This window comes from Strix aluco, chromosome 1, assembly GCF_031877795.1.
Source record: "Strix aluco isolate bStrAlu1 chromosome 1, bStrAlu1.hap1, whole genome shotgun sequence".
Classification (NCBI taxonomy): Eukaryota; Metazoa; Chordata; class Aves; order Strigiformes; family Strigidae; genus Strix; species Strix aluco.
Window position 1 is genome coordinate 135,351,085 of NC_133931.1, and position 27,310 is coordinate 135,378,394.

The window sequence follows — 27,310 nt, forward strand, 5'->3', positions numbered from 1 at the left end:
AGTATATCTGTGACAACTGAAATATAACTGTAAGGCACAAACTATGTACATTTCTACCTTCATCTACTCTCATCCAACTTAAAAAAAGAAAAAACGTCCAAACAAATAAAAACTCCCAAGATAAAAAAAAGTATTCAAACAGTGTAAACTTCATGTCAGTGAACATGTATCTCATAATAGCCTTCTGCAACTCTTCTCACTGATATAAAATTTCATGTACCAGTGACATAAGTAACATCCAATACATACAAAATGATACACAGACCAGATGTTCAGTGCTTGTCTCTTTTTTCTTCTACCAAGGTGTCCACTACTTAAAAAGGAGACAATTTCAGTTGGCAAAAGTTGATATTTGATATACTGCAATTCTCCTGTCTTCACATGAATCATGGAAGAAGCATGTTAGGTGAGTGACTGCAACACTACCTGATTCAGATAACACTTCAGTCCCCGTTAAAAGCCACTGGCCCGCATAACGTAGCCTGTTAGTCATTTTCTGCCCACTACATTCCCAAGATTATGGAATTGATAAGGAGCGTGCAGCCACTGTAATTTGAAACAACAGTCTATATCTGACATGACTAAGAATATATATATGTATGCTATATATAACACAGACACATATGTATGTGCACATATGTGTTTATGTAAAAGAAATGTATGTCCTGCAGGCCAGTCTTTGAGGATGCTTGATATTTGTCATATAAAAGTAACATGAACCCAGCTTGCTGATATAGCAGTAAAAGTTGCAAATAGAGTGAAATTTATCCCACAGTTCTTACAGAGTACTGCATGGTTATCAGTAAAACATATGACACATAGTTTTATTTGTACATGTAAACAAATAATACCTGCAAATTTCTCCAGCCATTTGGAGGTCTGTAGTGTTGATACATTCAAAACATGCTATATGTGCCTCAGTTTGTTCATTTGATTATGTAGCATTTTATTAAATGAGTTCCTGGTAATAATATTAACTGTAGACTTACCCTGGCATTGGTCCATTTCCAGAAAGACTATAAACTTGACGAGGATTTAAAAGGTACTGAAATTTTCTATAAATTCTGAAGAGGTAAAAGAGACAGGAGAAAATATTTACTTACATGTTTGGATTTTTTTTTTAAAACCTATTAAATGAAAGAATTAAACAAGTTAACACTATAATTATTTGAATTGCAGGATCTCATTCATACAAAAAAATCAAATTATTTGTACACAGCAATTATAATTCATGCATATAGTGTGGGCATAAAATTGAGACAGAAGTGCTACAAGCTATCTACAATTCAAATGCTGTATATAGACAGAAAAAAAAAATAGGGTAAGAAGGTACACTGACAGAAGAAAAGGCAAGTCAAAAAAGCATGTGGAAAAGCACATTGGTTCCTATTAAAATAACTCCATGGTAAAGGAGAGATTTATTCCTGAAATTTATTGCTAACACAAAATTACAAGTAGAATTAATTGCAAAAGCAAATTGGCTTTGCCACCCACCAAAAATGTCCCCGTAGGCTGAACAACATTCTGAGAACGCAAATTTATTGTCAACTATACCTCCTTTGGATTATATTTCAATGGGAAGAAAATGAAAAAGATTCAAAACCATTGTTTTAATTAAATTACACATATTTTAAAATTAGCTGAATATCAATTTATTGATACAGCATGAAAGCACTGTCCTACCCCCCATGTAAATATTTCTTTAAATGGCAGAATATTTAAAAAACTCCTAACTTTTCAAATTTAAGGTTACTGGTCCTAAAAGTATGACAAACATTTTTTTCCTTCATTAAAAATATTAGAAATGCAATTTCCTACATTGACTCCAGTGTGGTCACTGCTTTGTTTCTTACATAGAAACAAGTAAGCACATGAAAGGGTTGGAGCTCAGAATGAATAAGTATATACCTGGAATCTATGGCAATGGTTTAAATTAAACACCGCTGTTTCTTTAATTTCAATGTTTATGTCCTCAAGCTAACTAATAGTTTAATGTTTTAAAGAAAGCATTTATTTTTCCACTGAAATATCTCTTCCTTTCTTTTTACTGCCTTAGATAAAATAGAAGCATAGTAAGAGCTGAATTTTGAGTTAAAATGTCTGTGTTTTCAAATTCAGTAAAACAAAACTGTGTAGACACAATCTATGTGCACATTGAGGAATTTTAAAAAATATTTTATTTTCTTAATAGCAATGCATAATTTATTAGGCTAGGTGAAAGACAAGGGTGTAAGAATACTGAATACAAACAAATTCATAATTATCTCTAAAATTGCCAAATTGGAACATTTTCTTAACTTCTCAATTATTTAGTGATATCAGCTTCTTCATAAAGCACTGTATTCAAACACACTGACACAATCTATTCCTGATGCCATTCCTGAGAGAAAAAGTCAATGTGAAATGGCTGGTTTCACTTTGCAAGCATGCACACATCATTGTCAACAGATGTGATGATGACTAAATCAGACATTTGACAGTGGATTTACAATACAGTATATTTCCATTTCATTTGCAGCATCTCACCAATGTAAAAGGATCCTATTTTTAATTTTCTGATTACTATGTGTAAGTTGCTTCTCATTGATGTATAGGATTTAATCTGGTCAAAGGTGATGCTAATTTAATTTGTGTAGCTGACCATAAGAAGTTCATCAACAGTATTGTTACAGTCCCAAAGGCTTAAGTTACCTGCCTAAAAGTTTGGTGCTACAAAACATACTAGCCATTACCTACACTCACAATACTGTTGTCAGGTACCAGTGAAATGCTATAAAAGCCTTCTTAATAAAGAAGGAGCTAGGTATCTCTAGCCAAAACCCAGAAGCCCACCTGCAATTATGAAAAGATTACATTGAAACATACTCAATTCAGTGCATACCATTCATAGGTACTAGTCCAATATCAATACCAGATAATTGCTCTATAATGACTCACTGCAAATGACACATCATGCTTTAAGTTATTTTAACATATTTATGTATGCTAGTCTGCGTAAAATTCATAAATTGATGGTTCATTTCCATCCATACATTCTCAAAAAGAGAGGAAGAAACTGTCTATAAACATTTGCCTTCACACTAAACTGTAACTAGACCTAACTGACACATGCAAGATGAGGAAATGGACAGTAATTCAGCCTTCCAGTTTTATACCCACAGTACCAAACAGACTACTGATACTGACATGTCTCTGAACGTCTTGCTTTTGCATGTAAGGAAGGAACTGGACATGGTTTCCTTGTGACGGGAGATTTGTTGCTGACAAAGCCAAGAGGCAGTGTAGTGGGTAATGCCCCAAAAGACAGCTTTTTGTGATGGAGTGCAATTTCATGAACAAAGCCAGTTCATGAAATTACCACTTGTCACCACTACCTCCAGCTGGTTCTTCCCCACAACACAGTTTATCAACAGTTGTGCTTCTGTAACCATTTGTGGGGTTATTCTGTAATCTGGAAAACTAAAGAGATCAATTTAAAATACAAATCCTCGGAAAAGTTTCTCCATTGTCATTTTTTCATGTCACTCAAATCATGTCCATGATCTCATGTGAACCTCAAAATAGCTACACTAACATAACTGAAGAGGCAGAAATTACAGCAGGAGTGGCCAAGAGGATTGGGATCATCTCTAAAGAGCTCTGCTGCTGAATAAAATACTCTTGAATGCAACTTGGGCTGAGTTAGACCGAGCTATCTTCTGAAGTCATAAGATCATTTCTTTAGAGAGAGAAAAGAAATGTAGACAGAAACACGCTGGCAATTCAAAACTGGCAGTAAAGTTGACTACACTGGGAAAAAGCTGGCATTAGCAGTGCCTTGTGCCAGCTGGGGGATGCATCTTCAGTCATCTAGGGGGTGACTATTCAAGATGTGGTCAGTATAGGCTTAATTTAACCCTAATGGCAGAGAAGAAAAAAGCCAAGGACTCCTCCCCAAAATTAAAAGAATGGTAGTGACCTCCTAGACATACAACATTTGAAAAAGATCATTTGAAACTGCTTCTACATTTTGTCTCAATGCTAAATGAAAGCTTAGAAAGCCACATTAATCAGAGGGTGGGAGGGAAGAGCCGCTAGGAACCAAAGTTATTTGAAAACAACAAAGGTCAAAGATATCATCAACCTGTACTGCACAGGCACTGAACGTGGAGTCAGCAGGAAACGTCAGTGTACGGAAGCTGATCTCCAGTGCATCCAACCGCACATTTGTCAAGGAAACAATTGTTTAAACTCACCTGCTGGTCAGGCAAATAAATTGGAAAACGGGGAAGTGGAAAACAAAGTAATGAGTATGGCAAAACAACAGCATGATTTAGAAGGACTCTTATGTGAGAAGCATTACCTTTAACAACAGTCTTTATAAGCAATACAGGCTTGTTGTATATTCTTCTGTTGAGAGAAGCTATTTTGTCAGTGATGTACTAAATATATACATTCTATTCACAGATTATTGAAAACTGTTGTCTTGATTAGTCAGATCTTAAACGCAGACCATACAGGACTGTTAGCCCTAGGATGACAGGGACGTACTGCAATTTTTTTTCTAATGAAATTAACCACATCTGTCCATTTTATGCACAATCACTGAAAACATGTTATAATGTAATACAGCTCGAGGAAGACAGTTGACTGGGTCTGCTGAACTCCCATCCAATCTCATGGTTAATTAAAATCTATTTTTGGTGTGTGAAAGGCTTAAACTCATCAACTTTAAGTCTAATTTGCTACTTTCTTCTTAATAAACATTTTTGTTCTATTTTATTGCATATGTATGTATTATCCATTGGACTAAATCGTTTAAGTCCAAATAACTGCAAATGCATTTGTGTTTCAGGTGATGGGCAATAAGTATTAATCTCTCCATTAAGAAGAAAGTATAACTGGGTTATTTTCATAGCTCTTTCTTTCGCAATTATATCTGAAAGCCATAGCATTGTTTTTTAAAAGAGAAACCTATTGAAGAAGAACATGATATTTACCACTATACATTTTGCAAAACTGTGGCTTTCCAACAGAACCGAAGTTTTAAAACATAACGATAAGGTAATTAGATATGTAGAGAAAGTATTTTTGTGTTCTGAATGTACTTTTTCTACATATCCATTTGTTTCCCTCCACCCCTCTGTTCCAACATTCAAGAACCAAAACTAAAGCACCTAATTATTTTAACTTAAAGTGATCCTCAGTTCTTTTCCTTTGCATTTGAGAGATTTGAAAAAAATTGCAAAATATAAAATGAAATGACAAAGTATTATTGGGGGAGTGCATTTATTCAACTGGTTGTCAGATGGATGCATACACTCTCTCCAAGTCTAAGGGCAATGAAATGGGCTGGGTTACCATATGGCAAGGCATAAAATCTCATACAGGGAACTGTGGGAACACTGGAGTCTTGACAGTATCTGCAATAACCTTTCTGTGTTCAATGAAAGTCAATTAGAAATCATAACTTCATTCATCATGATCTCTCAAATACAGAAAATCCTAAGTAAAGACTGAAGAATAGCTTTCAGTGAAAGATCACCTTAATCTAAATGAGTCAAGATAATGAAATTCTCATCTACAAAAATTAGTAGTTTGTGGGGTGTGGGGTTTTTTTCCCCTCACTGCTGTGGAAATCTTACTTTTGTTACAGCCTATCCTCTACTCCTAGCCTCTCAATACTTGATCAGATTACAAAATCACTATAAACAAAAAGCCTGACCTGAATCACCATAACTGTGAATTTTGAAAAGCTATTTATGTCTTCAAATGTCCTGTGATTTTTGCTTTTCACAACATATAACTGCCACAAAATTGGAGGGGGGGAGGAAATAGGGGATTCTTCTCTTTCTGTTACTGACTGTAAAGCAGCCAGATAAAAACCAGGAAAAGTAAAAAGTTAAATATTATTGTTCCCTGAAAATATTTTAATCCCTTCAATTAAATCTTCAAGCTAATATGCACTCTTAACATCCTTATTTTATAATTTTGTTATGCTACTGATATTGATACAAATCATGAACGCCTAAAAGGCAGAGGGCAAACCCCTTCTCATCAAACAGTCCGTATATGGACTTTTTTAAACCTTTTAGAACCTAGTTTTAGATCTAACCATGAGGTATTGTTTCCTGCTGGTGAATGACTTATGTTTACATAACTATGCATCTGACCTTTTGATGTGTTCCTCCTAACACAGAAATATTGAGTGCAACCGTGACACATTAGTATGCAATTTAACATTTTATTTTGTATGGTATCAAAGCCAATTTAAGAGGTTCTCATACTTCACTATACTCAGCTGCTGGTGGCTACCCTCATGCTGTACACTTCATTGTGTAATGACACTTCTAGGTAATGGTGTTAGTGAATGAAGCGTGTATAAGGCATTCATTTTTTAAATTCAAATCATTCCTGTGATCTGCTTAGCCTCAGTAACAGTTGCATAACAAACTGAGAAGTGTCAGACTGCAACACGTGAATGGGAATAGGAGCTTGGGAAGAGGATCAGGTTTTAAACTTGCTTTTACCCTGGGGAATATCTGACATTAAATGATATCCCTTGTGCATTAAACCCATTCAGATAGTAACACTTGAGACCAGTTATAAGCTGGGAACTGAAAGCTGTGAAACTTTCATTAACATTTCATTAAATTGTTTCTAGCTTGTAACTAACTATGTAAACGCAGTGCTCTAACCTACCTCTCACCTACATCATTCCAGACTGGATCCCTGATCTACTCACTTCATATCAGTACTATAAAAAAGTCAAGCTGAGTGCTAGCACGTTACCTTCCACAGTGCCCCTGACTGCAGAAGTAGACCAGGGCTACCTCAAACCGCTACTGTATCTGAAACATGAATGCTCAGGATGGCTCATACTGTTTTGTTGTGATTGCAAAGGCATGTTCTTGAAACTGTTTAGAATGAATCTTTTAGATCATTAAATGCCTTTGACACAACTAGCCTTGCTGGCTTGCTGATATGTAGGTATACCAGCCCAGGGATTACATAATCAGCTCCTAAATGATAACCTGTTCTCTGAGAGATCTTCGAATACAGCTTTGGTTAAGTGTTCTTCAGCTCTGAGAATTCCCCTAACATCTATTCTGCAGGATTTTGTCCCTTTTGTCAGTTTACTTTAAGGGACACTTTTGAAAGAAATAATCTAAGAGAGGCAATGGGGAAGAGGCAGGGAAATCTGACCCACTTGCAGTTTACTTGCTTGGTTCCAAGCTTTAGAATCACACTGGATCCCTCCTCTTGGGCTTTTGGGTACCCACATCACCCAGTATCCATGGGTATCATCTTGAGCCTGATCTTGGCCAAAAGACTGTAACCTTTTATAAGACTTGAAGGATAAATTACAGCACTGACATGGTAAGCTAGGATATAAAAATTTGCGGATTTATGTAATGGTCAAAAATGTCCATATTATTAGCACTTCTGATTCTGAAATACACTGAAAAAACTGCTCAGGGGGTAACTAATTCAGCATTTCTGCCTGAGTCTGAGGGACAGAGTAGGAGAAGAATGCTCCTCACCTCTGTTTTATCATGCCTCTTATACAGCAACATTTAAACATAACTTCAGGCACTTTGAATTTAAATCAATGTAATTACTGACATATATAAAACTAAGCATGTTTTTAAAGTTTGTGTGATTGGACTTTAATACTTTAACTGGATTGTTAGAATACTTCCTATCTACAGAAATCAAAAGGTTTCTCTGTAGGAAGTCTTATGGAGAGGCTGGAGAATCTACTCACTAAATCTCTGAAAGGCAAGTTGTACATTAGAAAATGGAATACTGAAATTATTGGCCTGTCTGCAAAATTATTAGAGAGATTAAAAGAAAACTCTTGTAACTTCAAAGTTGCAATGCAAGATATAACAACTCACATTTTCATGCAAATCACAGAAAATCACACACTAATACAGCTACTTTTTCTGATGCAAAACTAAACTGTTGTACAGAACTCATTCTAGTTTTTAACTGCAGAATTTAAAACTCATGCTTGTGTGTACCTCTTCTAAACAGGGCAATGGGTTGTTTAAATGTGAGACATAACAGTATAAAATGTTGGATTCTTTTTCATATACAAACTTTTAACGTTCATTTTTAATCATAACACAGAGATCTGAATAAAGAAAGAGTGGGGGGGGAAAAAAAAAGAGAGAAAATAAACCTTACCTTTCTCCTTGTTTCCCACCACTTTTAGGATTGACAAAAACTAAAAGTGGATGAGTGCCTGGAACTGGAGTGATCTAAAAGAAGGGAATAACACAGCCACTCATTAATGCTGTGTGTTGCATTCATTTTTTCCTATAGTAGACAGAAAACAAAAAGCTTAATGCAAACTCTATGTTATGCTATGTAATCCAGCTGGAAGCAATTCCATAATTTGCAATAATCCTCACTTCATTAATTTGCCACAAATTGCAAGTGACTTTTTTTCTAATGCTAACTGTCTGTCTTACAGCTGCGATTCCATTTTAACTTATAATTCCATTGAAATATTGATATATATATAGGTTACATCCATCAATAGAGAAGAAAACTTTAAATGCAAGAAATGCATGATGGATTCTGACAGTAATTTCCTATGGAAAAAGCTATGAAGAAATAGTATTTTGTAGTAAGAAATGACACTACACTATAAAGATCAAATATAACTATATGAAATCTTAAACTTGATGGAATTTTTTTTTTAAATTATAGAAACCTGCAATATTTAGTATGATGTAAAATCACATACTTTTAAAAATGTAACAATAATGAGTTCCTTTAAACACCTTAAAAAGCTGGAAAACTTAAAAAAGTAGAGGAGAAAACATGTGGAAGGGCAAGCCTGAGGAAAAGAATGGAGAGAAAGATATGCTGAAGGAAACAATGACTTCTACCATGGTTTTTAATTCATTTGTGCATGGAAACTTTTAAATGTTCACATTAATGTTTAGTTTTACAAACTAACACCTTCCTTCTAAGTAATAGTGTTAGTTTGCATTTCTAGATACCAAAAGATGTGCATGTTAACTGTCTTTGGTCCATAGACTTGAAGAACATTAAAAAAAATTACATCAGATGATCTCTCTCTAATATTTGTTTTTAAACCATAAAGCTAGACTATTCATATTTAAAATTATCACTTTTACACATATATCAATACTAGAATGTTTAAAAACATATTAAAAGTTCAAAGTCAACATCTCCAAAGTCATGCACTGAAAACTTCAGAGACAAATCTTAGACTGTCTCTGTTTCAAAATGATACATTGAAAGCTCTTGCTCCAAATCCTTGTTCCTAATTCCTGAAACAACAAAATCTTTTCAGCTGAAGATCTCATAAAATGTAATTTAAGGCAGAACCCAAGAAACATGATAGCTAAGGTGTCTTACAGGCATCCTATAGGCATAGCCATATAATCCAAGAGGCATCTAAAATCACTTCTAGTAGGAAGTGTTAGGCACTAGTGTGTCACCTCCATCCATAACTTCAAAAACAATGGATCCAAATTTATTCCAATATATACAACAAATAATAAAAAACTCCAGCAAACTTAGTGGAATTAAACCTAGCATAAAACCAACCAGTATCACATTCTGGCACAGTATGTTGTTACAGCAAAGTGCTGTATGTTGAAACATATATCAAATTACAGGATATAGTGAAGTTTGTCATATATTTAATTTTTATCTACTGTTTTAATCAATTTTAGTTATTTAGCCAATTCCCATGATGTTTGTTCCTGTGAACTAAGTGTAAACCAACGGTGCTCATTGTGACAGAGATGGACTACCTACTGAAATCCCTTAGGACGCAGGTTAATTAATGAGACTCATCCTAAGGTTATACATGATCTATTACTTCCTCTAATTAGAAATAATAATCCTGATCATTACGCTGGTTAGCTAGAAAGAAGTAAGATGAATGTGCTTAACTATGATTAATTGTCTTTAAGTCGTGCAGATCTCCACTGCCACTAACTTATCTGCTCACTGCAGTCTGATGGAAAGAAGGTTTGGTCTTGATACTTTTCTCAACAAAAGCTAAATGATGAACTTATTTCTATTTTAAATCTTTTATTTCAATACTTAACCATACAATTAGAAGTAGAAAGTTTAGGACCATCACAAAAATCTAGTAACTAGTTTGTTTTCCACTCAATTCCAAAATAAGGTCTCTTTTAACTAATTCCTTACAGCTTTTCCAAATTACTTCTCTAGATAACATAGCTCTTTCCATATAATAAACAATGCAACTAAAGATTTAGACTAAATTTGTTAAGATTTTCAAGCCTTAATCTAGCATCATTTAAAGGCAATCTCCACAAAGTTATTGGACAAGTGACTTAAAGTTAAAAAAAAAAGAAAAAATGGTGGACCAATTATATATGTAGCTTCTTCCATACCAAAAACAGGTCTAACAGGAGTAGTATGAAGATTTGCTGGGTATCTTTGATATGTCACCTTTGGTACTTAGATCATAAACAAATGCAAATAACATAATGATCAAGTTTTCTGAATAAAAGAGGTTCCCAAAAAGTCACAAAAATCCTTTTCCTGTTTAAAAGGTCAAGTTAAAATGAGACTATGCCAGCAAAATCAGAGTATTAGAATCAGAGTAGCATGCTTTGGCCAGATACAGGAGAATTAGAGTAGTATACTTTGGTCAGCTACAGAAATTTTTTGCTCTAGACCATCTTTAGGCAAAACATTAACTTTAACTACCAGTTATATTTATGGAATCTTACATCTTCCTGGAAATAGTTCCAAAATTACACAATCTGTGAGTGAAAAAAAACCCCTAACAGTCTCACTGATCCCAGCCTTTCACTATGGTGTCCGTCGAGATTCACAGCCTTGACAATGACCAAGTTATCATTATTGATATTGATCAAAAATGTAATAGTTGGTGCTAAGATGGATTCCTGTTACTCAAAACCAATTTTACCCAATAGAGAAAAACAAAGACCACAGTATAATCAGCAAATTAGGGTCATCACTGCAGAATTATTTCTAATGTTATCACTACGATTACCAGTATTGTATTGTGCACTACATTATAGACGTAGCATTACAGAACAATACCAAGCAATTCAGAAAACACCGCAAATCCATTCAATAATTATTGTACCATCTTAGTCCTCACTCCTCCTTTCTCTCCTTCTCAAGTGATAATAAATAAAAGCAATGATGAATCCGAGGCTTTGGTTCATCATGGAGAGAGAAGACAGAACATAAATTTTGGATCATACTAACAAAGTTATAGAAAAGCTTATGCCCTAATTACCTGACAGCATAAATTTTAGTAATTTAAGTTCGTGTATGCAAGAGTCAGTGGTGCTAGGAGTTTGCTAGTTTGAACAGACTAGGCACTATATCCCAGGCCCTGTATTGTGTAAGTGGGAACTAGAGTCTTGAAAAATACTTGAAAATATACTATGAGCATAAGCGATCTAATGCTTGGAGTAAAACCAAAATTCATAATGATACATGGCGCTGCTACCAAAAGGAGATGCCAAAGATGCTCCTCTATCTAGAGCAGCTGGGCTCACTGAATTGCATGGATATCACCCAAAAGTTAGAAAACTGTATGCTTCCTTTAGCACCAGTTTATTAGCCACGCTGTGAATGATTTGACGGAATTTGAGCTTTCTGTCAATGAATACTCTACCCTTTTTGCTTCATGCTCTGTCACAGATGATCTGGATAGCAATGCAGCCTGTGAGGATGGTAAGTACAGAAAGAGATCCCTAAAAGCCATGGATAATGATCGCTGCAACATCCTACTAGACTGTCAATGGAACAGCTATGTGACTGCACAGGTTTTAGGGTTTGGGGTTTTTTTTCCTTTTCTTTGGATTCTCAACAAGAATGTTTCCCTAACCTGAAAGATGAAACAATAAAATAAGTCTTTCTATGCTGACACAATAAGGTATAACTTGAAGTAAGTATAAGGTGCACGCATTTGATCTATGGTAATGGAATTTTTTACATTTTACTGAATCTCAATTGCAACATATCAAAAGATACAGAGAACAGTCAACTATGTATACCAAGTGATTATCACATTGCTAACATGATGATCATTTAATTCCTCAGGAAATAAAGAAGCTGCATCATGTATGTAAATATTGATTTTACTTTAAAATATCTCAAGGGAAAGAAGTCAAGCAATTCAGGCAGAACTTTGGCATGCCTCTAAGTAAGCTCCCTTAAATAACACTAGTTCATCACACACACAGGTTTTTCTTTCAAGTAGAAAAAAACTTCCATTTTTATTCTAGTTATCTCTATTACTGAAACCACCTTGTTTCTCTCCACTCTTAATTTTGATATTGCAAATACACTACTTGGAAATACCTGGACAAATAACGTCCTTGAAGTTTACTCCATCCATCTATTAATTAACAGATCCAAATGAGAATAGTTAACAGTTATCAAGACATAGACTCAGATTTATAATGTAAATTCACACAATGCTGCGTGACAGATACTAAAACAATCAAGTTCAGCTTCACCCCACAATACAGGTGTTTAAGAGCTAGTTTTTCCTCCCCCTTAATGTTTTAGGAAATCCTACCAATCACATGAGAAGCAGATTTGCACTGCAGGATTCCTGTACAGATAGAAGAATTTACCTATTGTATTTTTAAATATGTAAAAGTGAAATATTATAAGAGTGAATGTGTAGAAACTATTTCACTTTAACGATTACTCACTCTATCATTGTCTTCATACCTACAAGTATCTCCTTTAAATTAAAATAACAATAATCACACCTGAAGACCTTGTCCATCTACAGTGACGGAATTTGCTCTTTGCATTTTGTTCCGTTCTCCCAGTTTGTTCATTTGCTGGGGGCAACTCTTTTCTTTTTTCACTGTTGCCTGTCTTTCCTTGAAAAAAAGAAAAGAAGAAAATGGAACATTTTAACACATTATATAATGTCATACAATTGTAACTGAGACTGTGCCTCCAAAAAGTTGGTTTTTGACTAGATAGTAATGTCAGATTTTGCATTAATGAAAATGAGATCTCGGTCAAGTTATTACACAATGTCTGGCCACTTCAGATGACATCTATCTATGTGCCTGGACATTCCATAATGACTACGCAATAGATAGATGAAAAGTGTGCAGTCACAACACAAATTAATGCAATGATGTGAAAAGATAATCTGACATTGCCAGGATGGCATTCTGAAACTTGAAAGCCAATCATACCATATACTTGATTGTTTAGTAAGCAAATTGATAAGAGATCAGTAATTTATCAAAATTTCATCCTGACTGCTAGCAAAGATTGCTTTAAGAGTACTTTACCACTTTGGCAAAAATATACCTGTTCTAAATGTACCATAATCAATTGACTGAGTGGCTTTTTATAAAATATGTATTTTATATCAGAAAGAAACCAGAGTCTACATCAGATTCTAAGCCGTTGGCAACTTTTGATGCTGATACACAGCACAATCAGATGGATATCTGAAAGAGGAAAGCTCAGAAGTATGTTGCTGTAATCACATTTTCAACTGTTGTCAGGTCATTTCAGAGAACTCTGAATGAAGAAAAAAAATAAATGTCCTTGCTCTTTGTATCTCATTTATCCTATTTATAAACTGCACCCAGCATGTCCTTTTAGGTTGTCCAAAAACGCACCATAAATTAAGACAGCAGATGTTTATAAAATAGAATCAGTGTCCCCAATCCCAACTGCACCCCAGTCACTTTCCTCACTTCACAAATGCAAGGAGGCTTTAAACTAGTCAGGGGAATGGGCTGGCACAAAGCTGCTGCACTAGAAAGGAGCATGAAGGACGCTGTTGCACCCCCTGCAAATGCACTCAGTAAGCAGTTCATTAAATGTTACCATTTACGTTCCATACCAGGCCAAACCCATCTCTGAGCTACCTCTGATAAAGCCTTAGGGATTGCACTAGCAATTAATCCATGCCACTCTTTCTGGAGCAGTTTAAACTGGTAAGAAACATTGACACAGATTCTCAGGCAGGAAAGGAATAACTCCCAGCCTAATACAGTGCCTTCTAACACAGATGTGGACCATCACTGTTTTTATACCATCTTTACTTTCCTTAAATTTGGAGACTGACACAGCCTCAATCTAGTCCTGATGCAAACAGAGGTCCAAGTCATCCCAGGCTGCTTCGGGGGGCTAAGTGCTTTGGGGAACTGTGAAAATCTGATCGCATTTCCTATGAAAGCACTGACAAACCTATGTCACAGAAAAAGAACACTATTTCCCGTATACAGTGAGATTCCTACGAGATTAGTTAACTGAGCTCTTGGATGCTTTGAGTAACATAATCAGTTCAAGAGGATGTCCAAGAGTCTTAGACTACAATATCATTGCTTTTAACCGAAAACAGTAAAAGCAACTAGTGCTATTCATCTCAGCCCTAACCTTCAAAACACACTGTCCGTATCACTGCCTAAGAAATCACCAACTCTGCACTTATGTATTTGATTTTTTTTAGAAACTAGCACTAGGATGAAGCATCCAAACAGAATTACATTTGTGAACTAACACAAAACATTAATGTACAAATAGTGAGCAAGAAAGTTCAGTATGAAGGAAGCTTCACACTTCATTACATATGTAAGAAGCAGCTTTGGGGTTTCAAACAACTTTGCAAATAACTACCCTTAAAAGTCACCACATTTTATAAGTAAGCATACCATGTTAAACAGGATTTTATATTACAGCCAAATCTGGGTGTTGGATATTGCAACATCTTCAAAAAATCAAATCAGCTGTCAGTAATGTAGACACACAACTAGTAAAAAAGCCTGATTTCTAACAAAAATCAGCCATGGAGCGCAAATTTTAAAAAGTCTAGAGAAATGTTAAGCTAAACAACATATTTATGACAGTTCAAAGTGTGACAGTGCTGGAACAGATCCAGCACACTGAGTATGTGCATTTAGAGAGGTTAAAAAAACACTGCTCAAAAGAGGCCTACTTATAAAGTGTGGCACTAAAAATCTTCTGCATATATCATGCTATTACTTAGAAGAAAAGTATTTATACACTGCTGAGAACCGTCTTCACATAAAAGATGCTTACCACAGTGCCCAAACCTATTGCTATCATTCACTCACAAGCAAAATGCAGTAACAATTACCTCAAGCAAAGTTTTGGATATTGGGGTTTTTTTGTTCCAGCATGATACAGATAGCAGCAAATACCCTCAGCTGGCCTTGGCCCTATGACTGCTGCATTAGCAACATTCCTTCTCCAATTTATATTACCTGTTCCATAAGTAAAACAATTGCTTGTCTCACAGACAAAGGCAGCTTCTCCTAAGCAGTGACTACACAAGATTAGGCCATACACCTCACACAATATAAAGGAAAAAAGTATATTCATGATACCGAATTGTCTGGTGTTGTTAAAAAAAATGAAATATGGATACCTGACCTCATTATCATTGAAGGTCTGCTTCCTTCGGTGATAATTTTTGAATAAAATACAAATAAAGTATTTCATATCACCCATCCTATATGCATATGCTACCACATGCATATGATACATGTCACCACATGTACTAACAGTGCTCTCTGAAATATTTCTGAAGAAGCTGATAGGAGATTCTAGGTTTCCTGGAGTTATATATCCTATAATTTTTAGATGTGTCATGCTAGTGAGAATCTGACTTGGTTTGTATGAAATAATGTAATAATGTGTATCTTCATTCTACTGAATAAATCTATTAATGAAACAGAAAAAGATTTACCATTTCATTAAAAAAATCTCTTAAATATTCTTTCACAGATACTTTCGTTTCACACATGAAATAGAAAGCTGGCTTTCTAATGCAGTTGTAAATGACTTTAAATAACTTTATTTCAGGAACTATAACATTACTAAGCTATCCAAGAGTGTCAGGAACTAAACAGTGTCATTTTTTAATGAGATAATAACAGTTTAATAAAATCATCTGTGTATAATAGCCTACAAATTCTAGCAATGTTACGACAAATTTGACATGCATTGAATAAATGGTTTTACAAAATGCAAAAATCTATTTTTCAAGGTAAGGAATGTTTCTACAACAGTTGTGCTGTATTTAATATCTTGTTAATTAAGGCATACAAAATGATTAATGTATCTGTGAACCATTTCGTTTAGTGGACATGCATGAGGTTGATAGAGATACTGAATACAGCATTTTAAAAGCTATTGTACATTTTGATGGCTCAAAGAATCAAGCTTTTCTGTTCTTTTGGTATGTGCCAGAGCACATACCTTTCAAGAGAGTACTTACCACAACAAAATCTTTTCCACCCATTTTGGCACCTCTCATGCCTTCTTTTCTCCCCTTGAACTCCCACTTTGAAGTCAATATACTGGAGCTTCTACAATTCAGTATTGCTCCAGAGAGATCACTGTCAAGTAAGGACTATTCAATTGTACCCATCCCGTATTCATCCAACAAAAAAGAATTGATAAATAAGACAGGGCCTTTCAAATGATAACACAGGAAACCATGTCTAGATTTTTAGTTCAGCCCCAAAATGCACTTCATAGCAAAAAGAATGTACAGTCTCACAATCCATTAGTACTCGTGCGTACATGGATGCCTCCCGTTACGCACCTCAGGGAACAAACCTCCTAAAGTGGGTAGCGTCTGTTGGAAAAAAAGAATGTTAGGCTGCAACACCGAATGGCTGGGATGGCAAGGGGCATGGAGGGAGCGCTCACAAGGAACATTACATTGCAGCAGTTGTACTTAACAACAAATTTTTACACATTTGCACAACTGTACTCCCGCAATGTTTCGGCTGTCATATTATACAATTTATATTCCAGGAAGCATGTGTGGGATCATTTTAGTACCAGCTAAAAATATTAGAAAACCTGAGGACTTTATTCTTTCAAATAGTAAAAAGAGATTCTTGGTACCTGGGGAGTATTCGTTTTGTTTTATCTTCCAAGTCTTTGAATCCTCATCCAAAGCGAGGAATCCTATTTAGAAAGCTTTCTTCTACTACAATTGACAAGCTATACCACATTCATCCTCAAAAAGTACTTCTACTCTTTCTTTATATAGAGGTACAGTCTTTGCACAAAACACTAACAGTTAGAAATAACATACTCTATCGTAGCTGTCATAAGAAAACAGAGGAATAGTAAATAATGGCTTACTAAATAGTTACTTCTTTATATTTTAACTGCTGTCATAGAATCCAGTGCCAATGCAACAAAAATTGCTTTTTCTTACCTTGTCTCTTAATCAAGGTGCAAATCTATTTTTCTGGATTATTTTGTATACTGCTGAGATTATTTAAAACAATTTATTTTATACATTAAACAACAATTTATTTATACATCAAATAGGATTGTAAAGCCATTAGTGAATGATTAATACCATTACACAGTTTGTCAAGAAACTACTGAAAACTTGACAAGATTAGTGACCAATTCACTAGCAAAAATACTGTCCAGTGAGTTGCACATGCCCACACTGTAAAGGAAAGGTAAGGCTTCTAACTATTCTGAGAGCTGTCTTGATAGAAACATTCGCAGCTAAGAAAAAAAATAATTTAAAAATCACATTACATCAATCAGAAGGAGGTATTTTGTCACCCATAAGACTACTAGCCAAAATACGTGGAAAAAGACAAGGCTGGAATGGAGATGATGTCATTTAAGAACGTCTTCAAAAATAGCTGACCACAAGACTGTTCTGAATAAGGAATTGCTACATGAAAACTTTATATATATACTTTGTGTTGATTGCTTAATATGTCTTAATAAAGATGTAAAGAATTACACATCAAAATCACAATCAAGTGTTTCTCATTTAGCACGTCAGCCTTAGTTCATTTAGTTGGCTGAAGATAACTTGCCTTACATCTTGCACCCATTCAATATATGCATCGACATGCAACAACAGTAGGGCCCAAGACTTCTAATTTAATTTGTAACCTAAAATGAACTTGGTCTATAGCAAGCAATTATATACACCGTCCAAGAAAGACAAAAGAGTTGGAAAAGAATTTTGAAAATAAAAACATGTTAAACTCCAATGAGGGAGCATGTAAGGAATAAACTTAGGGACAGACAGCAGTGATGAGTTGTGGGCAGGCAACTAGGTATAACTTAAAATGACTGAATGGCTGCCATTTCAGTTTATCAGCATCTTATTATTTTAACATTGAACTGTGTTTGCCGAACAGATAATTAGTTATGAAGATACATTTTCCTCCAGGGCAATTATTAATTTCCTTCTGACTTCAAAGAAATGAAAAAGCTCTTAGTGTAGATAAGCACACCATTATATTTCAAGTCTGGTTTAGATTCTCAGAGAACTGAATCTGCAATACAATACGCAATTGAAAAGGAAAAAAGTGGTTTGTTTTTGAATCTGTTTCAGTTGTTACATCATTACTTAATATTCAACAACCAGATTTAAATTCCACCCCCTGAAATGTATATATTCAAAGAACTGGTTTTTTATAGTATCTTTGTTCAGAAACTCAGAATAAGGCTAGTACTCAACTTCAAAGGATCAAGTTGCTCATAAAGATGCTTACACACTGCACTGACTTTCTGCACTCCATGTTGAGCTTGGATTCAACAGAGTTAAAACTGATCTCTACTATAATAAAAACAGAAGAATCATTTCAGGATTAAAAACTGGAAAAGGGATTAAGAAAGCTCATTCTTCAACCAGCAACTGCTTATTCCCTTTCTCTCTCTCTGCATCGCTGCTTTCCTACTTGAGTAACATTTACTTACCTCACAAGAAAATAGTATTAGTAAAACATATTATCAAACATGGAAAAAATACCTATTGAGCCATATTGCAATTATAACACAGCCATTAGCTATTCTATCTAGTCTCTCTAAATACTGATAGTCAAAGAAAATTCTTGTACAACATTTTAAAATTTAATTCAGTATTACTTTTTGCCAGCATCTTATCACACTTGCTATATTTACACAAAAGTTCGAAGCTATAGATCATAATGTATACTGCTTAGTTGCATAAGGCACTTTTCTTAGCTAAAATATTGTAATCTGCTGTGTATATTGTTTTACATGCCTGAATAGAACTAGTTATAAATGGAAGATTTCTGAACATTTACGTCAATAAAATACAATTGTACAATAAAATGCCAAACCAATCTAAACCCAAATCAGATACATCCATTTCCTCCACCAAAATATACGGCCGTTTATATTTTAAAATAAGAGGTCAAGTGAATTCGACTTACGATGTTATTTTATAGTAGGTGTATATGAACAAATTTACTCTATGACGTATAGAAATTCTCCATATATTTTATATATATCAAATTCTTCCTATATATATATTCTATATTTATATAAATAGAATTTATGCTTAAATGATTTTGTCCTAAAAAGTTATAACCACCTTCACCAGGCAGAAGAAAAGGCAAATTCATTGATGAGAAAAGAAACAGGAAGTGAGTTGTCCCAAACTTTTTATCATGATGATCAATTTGTCCCAGAATGCTGAACAATGAAGTTGAAAACTGAACACAACGAAACATATCCAATTATAAAATTTATTTCTTTCACTTCTTGTCTTCAATATTATATCAGACTCTCCCCCTTTGAAATAAACTGGTTACTATGGAGACAGTGATAACTGCCATATAGTAAAGCTCAAACCATAATCAGGGTACCTTATGTTTTAAAATTTATTCCATAATTTTTTTTTATTCCACGATTAACAGTTTTTATTATAGTTTTCAAAATCAGTGTTAGAAATTAAGTAAAAAATAATTCATTGTAAAACTCACATAAACAATAGGAGAATCAAAATCATCATACATTATGAAATAAATACATATTTATTAAATAGTAGTCTTTTATTGGTTGACTCGTCGTTACCCAAGGCTGTATCTATTTTGGTGGGAAACAGGGAAAGCCAATTACTTTTCTACAAACATAATAAGAATCAGAACATGCTATGTGTTCATCAATAAACAGAGTAAAATAAAGGAAGGCATGAAACCAAGAAGCCTTTAAAATGTATGTTAGCATTTTTCCCTTTCTGAATTATAAAGGGATGGGGGGAGAGAAGGTGTATTATAAGGAGAGACCAATTTTTTTTTCTTCACTACTCACTCATCTCATTCCAATACCCAGTTTTTAACCTGGTTATGATCTAATTCTGTACTCTTGGTAGGCTAGGATTCAATTGAGTTAAAGATTTTTAAACTCACTGCCAGTCAACCTTATCATGAACTTTCATTATGTGCATGTAATTAATTGGGTCCAATGAACAATATCAGCACTGAGTTATAGACTTTTTCCCCCCACCATATAATTAGAATATAATTACCCACAGGATATCAGAATGATGCAAAACCTTTCCTCTAAATGTGCCCTCATTAGGAAACAACTCTCAATGTACATTTATTCAATCAGTATGAATTAATTAAAACGTTACTGAAATAAAAGACAGTAACATTAAAGTGTATCTGACATCTATTAAAAGACTATCACTTGAGATCTGCACACACAGTTTATAACAAAACTCATTTAACTTGAAGAAAAAACTTCACCATACAACAAGCCTTATTTACAGTAAACAGAAAAGTAAAAAGGACTGGTTTTAAAGTTGACAGACTGCATTTTACTAAAACATTTTAAAGTATTGCAGTGAGATGAAAAATCTTTATATGGCATTGAATCTAGGCAGCTATGTGATTCTTTCATCATATACACAGTATCCACTGTGTGAGTTTCCCTATGGTTTCTTCTTCAGCTGAGAACGTAGCTTATCGTATTTAGGAATAATATTTGATGAGTTCCATTTTGTGCAGTTTTGAAGATGGAAGCCCCCTTATATAACTTAGTTTTGAAGATGGGAGCCCTCTTATTTAACTTAGACAAGTCATCTAACTTTCAGATGATCAGGCATTTAGGTTCTCTCTCCAGCCATTAAGAGAAGGGACAGTATAAGAATCATGGGAGTTGCTCTATTTTAGAGGAATCTTTCTTGTATCTGAAGACCCTAAACAAGTAATTTAGAACAGTCATCTGAGCTGAGATGGCTACATCTCAGGGAAGAGAAATGTCACCCTTTGCGATACTACAGTCAGGAAGGGTAGGTTTCTTATTTATTCTTCACAGTTGCAACAATGATTCTGGATGTCAATGGATACCTACGAAATGAAAAAACTGAGAAGATATGGACCTGAACAACAAATCGCAGCTGAGAGACCAGTTTGGAAGCTATGGTATAATACATGGTGCTATGAAATGCAATTTATGAAAAAATTCTCCTTATCTCTGCCGAAAGAGTTGAAGGTGGACTTCACAGTAACTGAAGAAATGAGACATGCTGGATGAGAAAAGTAAAAATATGAATGTCCTTAGTTCTGCAAAAGAGAAAAGATGAGAAGGGATTTAGCCTATACTCTTGAAGGAAAACCTATGAGAAGGCATCTTGGTCTGAGATGAACTCTGTCAGTTTTCTGGAAGAAGTCTGGACTTCCAAAGTTACAGATGGAAGGGAGGGCCAAAACTTTTGGGAGATCAGATACAGGATTTTTCAACTTGCTATTTTCCCACAACTCCTATAACTTACTCTACAGGGAAAGGAGATATGTTCTTCTCTGATACCTCAAAATACTCAAGGATAAACCTGGTACAGAAAGCATTGTGGCTATCTGCTTTTCTTTACCCTCCACATATATGTAGCACTGAGAGAATATTATTGCTCAGCTGATCACTCAAGCTAAATGTGTGTCCTAGGGTGAAAGACCCTTCCACTGTCAGGTACATCAGGTTTGACACGTCTGAACACATTATTTCTATTAACAAACATGCTTACTATTGTATCTTTAGACAATTTTGACATGGATGTATTCACTGGTTTTGCTGTCATTATTGAGAGTGCTGGTTTCACATACAGTGAAGTATTATGTTTCTCAAAAGGAATCCCCGTAACAGGAAATGGGAGGAACTAATTAAAAAGTTACTAACAGAAATAATATGTACACTGTAATCAATCATTTCTAGGAGGAATTCCTATTAGCTAGGTCACTGATGTATTATTCGTAATGTAAGTGTACTCAGGATTTTAATGCATTTTTGGAAGAAACTACTAGAAGACCAAATTACTACAAAATTATAAAGTTCCTATTAAATGACAGTAAAATACATTTTCCATTCCTAACAATATACATTGCGCTGAAATACATGTTTTATGTTACATTATTAGTATGTAATACTGAAACAAGATTCTGATGCAGGAAAACATATTTAGTTCTGCTTATGCCTTCCAAATTTGCAGATAAAACAAACCTATTCAAGGATGATTTGACTCTAGAGTGGTTTTATATATCCTCTAAACAACTTAACTAAACTCCAATTGTGGAATGAAAATCTTAATTCCTCTATCCCTCTTCCTCTCCTGTAAAGAAAATGGAGTTACACAAATATAATTGAAGATGAAATTTCATGCTGAGGCTTTATTCAGTTTGTAAGAATGGCAAACAATAAATAACAATAAAATTAAAGCAGTCCAATAACAAAATCATAATTTCTACAAGTTAATTTTTAAACTATGACCTAAAATCCTGAAAATTAAATAATGTAATGCAGAATGTAATCATCCAACAAACTTAAAATAATATTTTACAATTACTATTCAGAACCTGTCCAGGTAATATCACAATACTATTACAGACAAACTGTAAAACTACTCTTATTATTTTTCAAATATATTAAAAAATATTTCATAAATATTAAAGCCAGCTTTCCATTGCTTTACCTTCACTGACAGCAATGGAATAGTCCCAGTTTACTCAAGTAGAGGGGCCAAAGTCTAGCATCTATCCCTTAGCAGATTTATTAATAAACAGCCAAAAGGATTAATCAGAAAACAAGTAATTTACAATGGGCATGAATATTATTCTTAATGATCAGAAACAGGTTTAAGATTGGAAGGTTTATTTTCTTGGTTTTCCACCCTGCAATAAATCATTCTTTCTTAAGTTCAAGCATTTCCTACCCTTATTATGAAATATATTTAAAGGGACCACACATCTGTTCTGTTATGAATATGATGATGCTATGACTTTCATCAGCATAAAACATCCAATTTAATATATAAATACGTAAGTTAATTCCGAAAATCTTTTTTCAGTATAAACTGGTCAGCTCTTTTCTATACAACCTACACATAGCATGCATTTTTATTTTCATTGAATTGAGTTATTGTTTTTGTGGACAGAGAAATTTACTGTCCACGACTGCAGAATAAAATATACCATAATGTTGATGCATAGCTTACTGCAAGACCAGTGTCATCATTCTAGGTAACCTCCGGCTTAGATCAGAGACCTCAGCATTGCAGATATACAGTATGCATCCCAAGCAAAAACTGTCCATAAGAATAACTTCATTATTCTGGGAAGTTGGATCTATAAAAGATGTAAAATGTAGAAGTGTTCTGCCTATACGGTTTCTGGTAAGTACAGTCTGAGTAAGTGATAAAACCTGAGTCAGCTTCAGTTATAATATGCCCTACAGAAAGTTCATTCTCACATGAAGGCAAATGCACTATGCAGAGGATAAAGCACGCTTGTGCCTATAAACTCATCAGCCAGGATTACCCATTGTGTTTAAGGTTCACACAGTTCTGTGAATTTGAGAAATATTCTGGCAGTCAGTCCCAGCATCACTTCAGCCATTACCTAAGACAGAGGACTGCATCTGAAATAAACATACAGACAACTCACCAATACTACTGGGCAGATTGATGTGGGTGGTAAAATATGGTCCTTCAAAGGTCCACAGTCACATTCCGGTTTTAGATGTGAAGCACATTTGTTATGCAACTGTGGGAAGACAGAAAAATGAAGATTCAACTTAGACATTTTACTACTACAGTCTAAAAAAATGGTCATCTTAGAATGGGGTGAGTTTAATTAATCTAATTATTACTAGAGTACTACAAGGAAAATGAAACACACCGCAGTTGAAAGCCCCCTAGGATTGACAAAACCAATGAATTTCTATTGAAGCAAAAAACAGTGGATCAAAATATTCCCCAGTTTGGAAATTGCACATGTGGTCCAGCACACAAAATGAGAAAATCGTATGGCAGTACAGTAACCTCAGCATAGTGTTACTGCTGATCAGAACCATTATTTCAGAAGACAGCTTCCTGAACTTCTGTTCTACTACTAGTGGGCAATCTGGGGTAATTCAGGGCAGCCTTTGTCATTATTAGTATAACTCTGCTTCCTACCCAGAGCTGATAAAGTCACTACCAATTAAATTGTGATGCCACAGTATCTATGAAAATACATATGAAATAAGAGAGTAGTGTAGGAATATCTAAGAGCTTTGATCTATATTGGTCTTGATTGAATCAATGTTCAGGCTTCCATTTACTGCTGAGGAACCTGAATTACTCTCCTTTTTCTACTTTATTCTTAGCATTCATCCAGTTTTCCTGGAAGCAATGAGAAGAGTTCTACTCTGAAAACATGGAAAGAATATTCTCATGTCTGCTGACTGAAAGAGCATTGGCTTATTTCTGTATTGTTAAAAAGGCAGAAGGGAAAAATGTCTATATAATTTAAAAATAAAATGCCAACAAATAAGGATATATTTCTTGAAATATTTTTGCATTAGGAATCAAGAGATCTTGTCGATATTTTAGGATTTAACTCAACTCAAATTACTCTAAACAGAATATTTCAACATAAATATCCAGGCTCACAGTACAAAGGCACAGTTGTGTGCCTGGATCATGGAAAGCATTCACATTTAAATGGTATATTTCACAATATTATTGGAGATAGCCACAATAAAATTCATATTAATAAAGTTCATATTATGAAATTTGGTGAAAGCTTATTATTTTGGACTCTATGATCTTAAAGATTTTTTCCAACCTAAACGATTCTATCATTCTATTTCTGCATTGATTCAATAAGCTATGCATTAAGTTCTTGGTAACATGCATTTCCCATAGAGATGCATATTTTATTTTTTGAGAAGATATGTATATTTGCATTACAGAAAAATAATCAGGATAAAAAATATCAGAAATTTTGAAGTAAAAATCTTATTTAACAAGTGATTTAACTAGCATAATAGCTGGTATACAGCATTAGTTCAACAGGTTCAATAGCTGTTACAAAATCTGTAGTTCAATGTCTGCATCTGTAAATCATTTTTCCAATGACTGATTCATTTACCCTTAGATGATTTAACTATGTCAGTATGAACTTTATTAAAAGTACAGTAAAATTGTAACAGTTGCTGATGTATACAAGCTTTACTAGTAGCACGGTCTTCATAACGTTATCTGGTACATTTAATGTTGACATAACATTTCTGAATTTTGAACTCAATGGCACCTAATATTAGCCTTGTCCATATTCATTTATACAGTAAAGTTACCTTTTCAGGCAGTTACTTAGCAACAGAAAATAAAAGTCTAACGAGTTTCAATTTATTCTGAGTATTAAAGCCTTATTGTGAGGGTATTTTGGTAGCCCTGTAATCTAAATCATTTGTCATGCTAATTCTCTGCCTCAGTGGTAAGGCTACTTGTACCATAATTAATGCACACCAGGCCATGTTACATCAAATAAAAGTATCTTCACACATTCAGTGGTAATTAGCAGCTTTGCTACTCGGTGGCATGCAAACTTATCTATGAAAAAAAATAGCTTAATCTTCTTATTAGTCTCTGCTGATCTTTGACAACAGAACTGGCGCATAGCAGACAACAGAAATAGTAAAAGATATGTCACTTTAATGAAAATAACACTTTGACACAATGAAATAAAACGTGTCTCTTCTCAAAAAAATGTTTTATCAAATTTTAAATATATTTCCCAAAAATTCCCTTTCCCCAAAATTCCCTTACCCCAAACCTAGCTCCTGCAGAATATTACCTCCCTCACAACCAGATGCCTGCAAAGTAGGAAAAACCATATTTGCTGGAGAAAAGGAGGAAAAAAAACATTTATAAGACCATGGTAGAGAACTACAGAGTATATGGAAGAGGGGATCACGGGCCTGGATGAGAACTCAGCATAACAAGCCTCCTTAGTGAAAAACATCTCTAAATTTCAGGATTTGGTTGTTATTTGACATTAGAAGTGACCCTATTAAGTTGTAAGAAGAAGAGATATTTAAAACGCATGAAAGAGGCTCAGAATTAGTTGTGTAATAACTATCATTCTCATATACTACAAAGATGTTAGCAACAAGCCCTAAATGTGTTGCTGTACAAAGAGTTGAAAATGCATGAAGGATGTGATGACAATTATGTAACTTCAGCATATCCATTCAAAAAACATGCATCTGTTAGAAATTTAAAACTGTTTGTTCAACACTAAAGTTATTACTATTAGCAAAGAAAGTTACTGCAATAGAATATATAGAATAAACAGAATTGCAAGAAAAGTGAATAGGAGATTGAAAAACAAATAATTTGCAGTATTTTAAAAACTTATAAAATACGTATTTTTCACTTATGTGCCTAATTTACACCTAAAGCCACAAAAATTAAATAAAGATATAAAGGGTTTTTTTTTAAAAAAAAAACAACATTACTTTTAGAGAAAATAAAAACCTTTAAATTACTGATGGAAATACAATTGCAAAATAGTAAACCTCAGTGTCAACATTTTCAATTGTGGCTGTCAAAAAATATAGATCTATTTTTAATTGGAATTTTGACAGATATTTAAGCATTTAAATAAGCACACATGCACCTAAGAAATTTTCAGAAGAATTTAGCCTCTTCCTTCATAGTGATTTCAATGACAAATCATTCCTTGGTATCTCCTCAGTAAATATCAGTTCTTATGAGTGTCCTCTAAATCTTGATGTGTATCTTCAAGAAGTAAAAGGCCTTTACAAATCTGGACCAGATTCACATGAAATAATAGGAAAATAATTTTTCTGAGGAACTACAGAATTTGCAACTTCCTTTGACTTTAAGAGGGAGCCTTATATAATATGTATTTCTTGAATGATATACACATATATAGATGGAAACACTTCTATATCTAGAGTAGAACACTCTTATTTATCTATCTAAACACAGATAGCCATTGCCTAAATTTAATTATCTGCATGCGAAAATTCTGGATTGGGTGTTTTACTCTCTACATAAATTATCCAAATTTTGACAGCAATCTGGACTACATATTTGCTTTCTTCTAAAATATTGGTTTTTAAGTAATCATAACAGCTTATCACTGAAAGTATCCTGGATCTATTTTCTTCAATGATGTTGCATATTTTGTATTCTTGGGTTAAGAAAATATGTCATAAAACATCCAAACTT

General features: G+C 34.2%; 1 protein-coding gene across 4 annotated transcripts in view; it reads right to left on the reverse strand.

The window, feature by feature from the left end:
- The window catches only part of DGKB (diacylglycerol kinase beta), a 356,999-nt gene that overhangs the window by 216,451 nt on the left and 113,238 nt on the right, over window positions 1-27,310 (reverse strand). For 2 of the 4 annotated variants that reach the window (XM_074836664.1, XM_074836656.1), the window contains 5 exons: window positions 23,733-23,831; window positions 16,601-16,633; window positions 12,765-12,881; window positions 8,173-8,246; window positions 990-1,064 (listed from right to left, as the gene is read on the reverse strand). In XM_074836664.1, coding sequence (XP_074692765.1) covers window positions 990-1,064; window positions 8,173-8,246; window positions 12,765-12,881; window positions 16,601-16,633; window positions 23,733-23,831 — 398 coding nt within the window. The remainder of the gene's footprint in view (window positions 1-989; window positions 1,065-8,172; window positions 8,247-12,764; window positions 12,882-16,600; window positions 16,634-23,732; window positions 23,832-27,310) is intronic. The other 2 variants (XM_074836682.1, XM_074836674.1) reach the window with 1 other exon arrangement.